This window comes from Epinephelus fuscoguttatus, linkage group LG6 (assembly GCF_011397635.1).
Source record: "Epinephelus fuscoguttatus linkage group LG6, E.fuscoguttatus.final_Chr_v1".
In the NCBI taxonomy this organism is placed as follows: Eukaryota; Metazoa; Chordata; class Actinopteri; order Perciformes; family Serranidae; genus Epinephelus; species Epinephelus fuscoguttatus.
In genome coordinates, this window is record NC_064757.1 from 16,091,827 (window position 1) to 16,098,171 (window position 6,345).

Below are 6,345 nucleotides of genomic sequence, written 5' to 3' on the forward strand. Positions count from 1 at the left end.
TTCATGCTTGGCACAAAGGAGCCGTTTCAGCTGGTTGCCACCTACGAGAGACCTTTTTCACAGCACACATTCTGACATGTCATAGTAGGAAAATCACAGCTGTATTAAATAACATTAATGGTGCCAACATTCCACCTAGGGGAGGCCCTGACATTGTGCATGCTGGCTCACTGGAATAGCTTACTATGACTCTTAATGGAACTGAGCCATTTTTAATGTTATCACTTTGACCTGTGCTTTTCCTACAGTGTAAAATGTCTGCTGTGAAAAAGATTTGTCCTCACCGCTAGATGCCACTAAATTCTACACACTGCTCCTTTAAGTGTTTTCATTTATTTCATCATTTGTTCAGGTGCTGAAAAAGTAAATGTGATTGTGCGGGCTACATCAGGCTTGCTTATCTGTACAGAGGTAGTTTCCAGTCGCGATAAAGAGAATGCATGTGCCTTAGTTTATATTAAGCCACAACAGATGTATTTCACTGCAGGCATGTTGACCAGCAGGAACAGCGCAGGTGTAACCAATAACAGTTAATGATGTAGCGGTTCCATTGAAGACTCACACAACTAAATACAGTTGTTAATGTTATTGGTTACACCTGTGCTTTTCTTCCAGGGGGCCACCAGTTATATATAACAGGTCTGAATTCACAGCAGACATTTTGACTTATTATAGCAGGAAAGTCACAAGTGTTACTAATATAATCAATGGTGGCTTGTTCTATTTAAATGTCCAAGTAAGTCATGACAGTGTGGCAGCGTGCACAATACCAGCGCCCTGAAATAGAAGCCTTTCCTGATATGATAGGTCAAAATGTCTTTTGTGAAATGGCCGTAAGAAACGAACAAAGTAAAAAGTAGAGATTTACGTTTAGGTTCAAAAGACAGAATCAGACTGATGTCAACTGGGAGATTATTCCACATAGGAAGACTTCTTTCTTCTTATCCTGGACTTTGAGAATAAGGGATGACACATACAGCTGTGAGGGATGTAGCATGTATGAAGGGGCCCTCCAATTTAGCACTTTAAAGGTTAGTAGTGTCACCACCTTAAAGACTGACCTAACATACTTTTAATGCCAGCATGTTGTGTGGCAAGCCGGAACGTAAATCATTACGATCAAGACAGTAGCTACCATTAAAGAGACTGAGGTCATGTCCTTGCAGACATTTTCAGGAAGTCTGTAAGTGAAGTCCATAATAAGTTATGGTGGTCGTAGCAGTCTTGGTAGGGTGGGTATTTTGTAGGCTAATTTGAGTATCTTTAGTAGGGGTGGGTGGATTAATACTGAAATATCGATACTATAGATTCTACATTTTCATTTTGAAGATCCAGCCTAGCATCAATAGAATCGATACCAAAAAGGGGATTACTTCTACGTCGTACCTGTTTGTATTTCAAGAGTAACAGTCTGTGCAAACAACATTCTGTGGTTGTGAACACATCTAGTGCATGTACAGTTTGCTTCTCCACAGCTTGTGTTGTCTGCACTCAAACAACATATGCATCACACATGCGCAGCACCCCGCGATGATGAGCACCCTGACTAGTTTATTCCGATACATAATAGGAGTGATGGCTAAATGAAAGTGGAAAAAAAAACACAAGAAAGAGAACTTGGAGCTGCAACTGAAAAGATGGGAGGAGGAGGGAATGCCTCAGCATCCAGACCCCTGACACAGAGACAGAGTTCACTTGCAGATCTTGGTCAGAGAAGCTCAGGTGAGAAATATCCAGAAGTTAAAATAATATTTTAGTCAAATCATATCTTCAGCATTAGTTAAAGTTACATTTTCAAACTGTAACTGGTCATCATTAGCTGTTACTTTAGCTGACTGATTATTTGCCTCATACATCATGACACGCTGCTTTCCCCAACGTGAAAGTAGGCCTACATAAGCCACTATTCATGATGAAAAGTATCATATCGGATACCGGATATCAGCAATTCCTCTTGGGGTATTGCTTGGTATCAGGTTTAAATCAAGATTTGTGGTATTGCACACCCTTAATTTTTAGAGTCAGCCAACAAAATGAATAAAGGACTCAACATTCCCCTAACAGAGTTTTATCTTTGGCAGTGTGATGATAGAACATTTGGACCTTTATGCTGGGGTATCACATTTACAGAAAAAAAGGATAAACAATTAATGTGAAAAATCCAAATCATTAACATTTTAGATATTTAATTTGATGGTCAACATTTTCTGAAGGGGGATTCACTGGTAAATCCTAGTTAATTCCCTGATAATATTCTGGTCTGGATGGAATAAAAATACCGCCACAGGAAGAGATGCGGCGGTGGGCGGGGCCAGGCAACAGAACTCTCCTCTGATTGGTAATCCGGACTGCCTCTCAATAATTGTACTACCGGTGATTAATGTGCGAGGCGGAACACATACATGTGCATCATCTCAGGCAGTGAAAGCAGCTACTAACAGTATCGTACCCACGTGCGTAACCCCGCTCCTCTGCTGTATGTTAGTACCCTGACAGAGCCGACATTAATGGCGAAGCGACGCACCGAGGACACGCTGCTGCACGACGCTCCCTCCAAAAGATGTTGCCGCCTGCTGAGCGGTGTTGACATGCACCTGGACAGCATGGCTCCGACCGGGGGTGTGAGCCCGCCGTCTCTGCTGGCTCTGCTGGGCAGTCGCTGCAGGAAGAGGCCGTACTACTTTGAAGACCCAGAGATACAGGAAGAAACAGCTCTTTATCGCAAGCCCAGGATCTGCGACACAAAGAAACATGCAGCTAGTGTTATGACGGTGCAGACTTCTGGAAGTTTCCAGGACCGTCGCAGCACCAGCACGCTCACAAGCTCCAAGAAGCGACCCAGAGGTGACTGCGAGGGTTCAGAGACTGTTAATCCTAAAGCTACTGATGATAAAGTAAGTTTTTGACAGCATAGCAGAAGTTTAACATTGTGCATATGCTGCAGTGTGGCTGTTCAGATAAAGTGAGCAGGTGTTATGGCAGGAACTGTCCACCCGGTGTCACCCTTTACCCACTGTATAGCTCTGTGTTTTCCAAGCTACCTGTCAACAACTTTATGAGTGTAAAATCTGGCTCTGATTTTGACCACATATGGTTGATCTCACCTGGGACAGCCAGTCCAAAATACTACTGTTACCTACTTTGCACACTTCTTATGAACTCAACTTGTTCTCATTGCTTTCAGGCTGATGAAGACACCCACACTGAAACCGAAGACTGCACTTACAACTCCTTCCAGTACTGGAGGGTCCCCTTACCCGAGCTAAACCTTTCACTGTTAGAAGACGCCAATGACTGTTCCCAAACAAAAGACAAGTCAAAAGTCAGAGACGCTTCTTCTGATGCCATGGAAACCTGAAAATGACAGGTGCAAGCGAGTCTGCTCTACTCTGTCCTCACATCAGCAGTAACACACGGTGATGAAAATGTAATGCTTGTCAGCAGATAGACACGTCAGAAGCACATCATGGTTGCTTAAAATGCATCCAGGTGAGATGCAGCAATCTAATGTTGCAGACTGCCCAAGTAGCCCTGTCAGTGATCTAGGCTAAGTGAGCTCCATGCAGGTTAAGATCTCAGTGACCCAGGTGAAGCATTAATGAGATCTGCACTGCAACAACACTTTTCGTTTTTAAAGGTAACTAAAACTGCGGTGAAATTTGAAACTTCAACCTTTAACTTGAAATTGTATGAAGTTTTCTAATGTAAGTTTTCTCAGCTTTGTTTTGTAAGTTTGTCAGACACCCTGGTGAGCAATAGTGATTTCTGCTTTTTGCTCTGTGCAGAATCCCTACCTTGTTACAAGTATTTTATATAGATATACAGTGTTAAGAAATTAGGTATGAAAAGCTGGGTCTGCATGTTAACAGTTCATATTTTAACCACTCTCTAATATCTTTTCAACCATGTTTTTGTGTAACTCATTCCAAAGATGGTGTTTATAGATTATATGACTGAGTTGTAGGTGTTCGAAATATACATTTTTAAAACCATCTGTGCAGTATTTTCTCTTGTATTCCATGCTACTGATACATTTCATTGCCCTATTTGTCAGGGGCAGTGTCACTTGATCAACAGAAAAACTGAAGGAATAAGAAGGTCAGATTTTGAAAATGATCCTTAAATGAACTACATTTTGTTATAATAAGGCACACAATCTAAATTTACAGAGAGAAATGTGTTAGCAAATGGCATGCATATGACAGTATACAGTAAATACAAATTTAATAGCACACACAAGTGAAACCATGGAAAGGTTACACACATGCATGCTGCTGTCCAGTCCATATAAAGCAATTGATTGTGTTCTGTAAATACAAGTGAGTCATCTGCTGTCCTGATAGACAAGAGCAGCTTTTATTGTGTCAAGGATTCCTGAACTGATGGACATTATGTCACGGACCCCATCTGATAACATTTTGCCTCATGTCACATGAATTTATTTTGGTTGTGAGGTATGACTGAAGACCAGAATTTTATAGCTGACATATATAGTTGAGGAGATAACTGTAGAGTAGGTGAAACCTTACTCTTAAGACTCTTACTCACATTAGACTCACTTAATGAGTGAATTAATAAGTGAAAATAAACAACCGTTTTTTCTGGGGGACCCTCAAGGAACTCTGAGGGGCCTCAAACCCCTGGTTGAGCACCACTGTGACAGAGTATGTACATTTAAGTATAATCCAGCTGTTGATCTGATGTAGTCAATGGCACTCAAGCTATGCTGTTTACAGGTAGATTACTACATATACAGTGCCCTCCAAAAGTATTGGAACAGTGAGGCCAATTCCTTTATTTTTGTTGTAGACTGAAAATATTTGGGTTTGACATCAAAAGATGAATATGGATCAAAAGATCAACATTTCAGCTTTTATTTCCAGGTATTCACATCTGGATCTGATACACAACTTAGAAGATAGCACCTTTTGTTTGAACCCACCCATTTTTCATGAGAGCAAAAGTATTGGAACATGTCACTGACAGGTGTGTTTTGTTGCCCAGGTGTCTCCCAATTACATTGATTATTCAAACAATAAATAGCACTGAATGTCTGAGCTCAGTTTCAGATTGGGTACGATAGATTTTGCCTGTGCAGACTGCATTTAGAGGTGGAACCAACATGAAAACCAGAGAGCTGTCTATGGGTGAAAAAGAAGCAATTGTGAATCTGAGAGAAGATGGACAATCAATCAGAGCCATTGCACAAACATTGGCCATAGCCAGTACAACCATTTGGAATGTCCTGAAGAAGAAAGAAACCACTGGTGTACTAAGCAACAGACGTCGAACAGGTAGACCAAGGAAAACCTCAGCAGTTGATGACAGAAACATTGTGAGAGCTGTAAAGAAAGACCCTAAAACAACTGTTAGTGACATCAGCAACAACCTCCAGAGGGCAGGAGTGAAGGTATCACAATTTACTGTTCGCAGAAGACTTCATGAACAAAAGTACAGAGGCTACACCAGAAGATGCAAACCACTCATTAGCAAGAAGAATAGGAAGGCCAGGCTGGAATTTGGCAAAAGGTACAGAGATGAGCCTCAAAAATTCTGGGAAAAAGTTTTATGGACTGATGAGACAAAGATTAACTTTTTCCAAAGTGACGGAAAGGCGAAAGTTTGGAGAAAGAAAGGATCTGCTCATGATCCCAAACATACAAGCTCATCTGGGAAACACAGTGGAGGTAATGTCATGGCTTGGGCTTACATGGCTTCTTCTGGGACGGGCTCTTTCATCTTCATTGATGATGTAACACATGATGGCAGCAGCAAAATGAACTCAGAAGTCTACAGAAACATTTTGTCTGCTAATTTAAAGAAAGATGCAACCAAACTGATTGGGAGATCCTTAATCATGCAGCAAGATAATGACCCAAAACACACTGCCAAAACAACAAAGGAGTTCATCAGGGGCAAGAAGTGGAAGGTTTTAGACTGGCCAAGTCAGTCTCCAGACTTAAACCCAATAGAGCATGCATTTTACCTGCTGAAGAGGAGACTGAAGGGAGTAACCCCCCAAAACAAACAACAGCTGAAAGAGGCTGCGGTGAAAGCCTGGAAAAGCATCACAAAAGAAGAATGCAAAAGTTTGGTGATGTCAGTGGGTCACAGGCTTGATGCAGTTATTGAAAGCAAAGGATTTGCAACTAAATATTAAGTCTCATTCACTTTAATCTATTTTAAGTTTATATGTTCCAATACTTTTGCTCACCTAAAAATTGTGTGTTCCATTACAAATAATGCTATCTTCTAAGTTGTGTATCAGATCCAGATGTAAATACTCGGAAATAAAAGCTGAAATGTTGATCTCTTGTCTCATATTCATCTTTTGATGTCAAACCC

General features: G+C 41.1%; 1 protein-coding gene across 1 annotated transcript; it reads left to right on the forward strand.

The window, feature by feature from the left end:
- The first annotated feature begins 2,366 nt into the window (after window positions 1–2,366).
- On the forward strand, window positions 2,367–3,998 carry wu:fa19b12 (uncharacterized protein LOC560551 homolog). The gene is made up of 2 exons (XM_049578742.1): window positions 2,367–2,894; window positions 3,185–3,998. The coding sequence occupies exons 1-2, from the start codon at window positions 2,508–2,510 to the stop codon at window positions 3,356–3,358; spliced, it is 561 nt and encodes a 186-aa protein (XP_049434699.1). The 5' UTR covers window positions 2,367–2,507; the 3' UTR covers window positions 3,359–3,998.
- The last annotated feature ends 2,347 nt before the right edge of the window (window positions 3,999–6,345 follow it).

Bases quoted from the DNA above. Each gene is read 5' to 3' on its own strand.
- wu:fa19b12 (XM_049578742.1), top strand. From the start codon at position 2,508: ATGGCGAAGCGACGCACCGAGGACACGCTGCTGCACGACGCTCCCTCC. The intron at 2,895-3,184 runs GTAAGTTTTTGA...CATTGCTTTCAG, and splicing joins CTAAAGCTACTGATGATAAA to GCTGATGAAGACACCCACAC.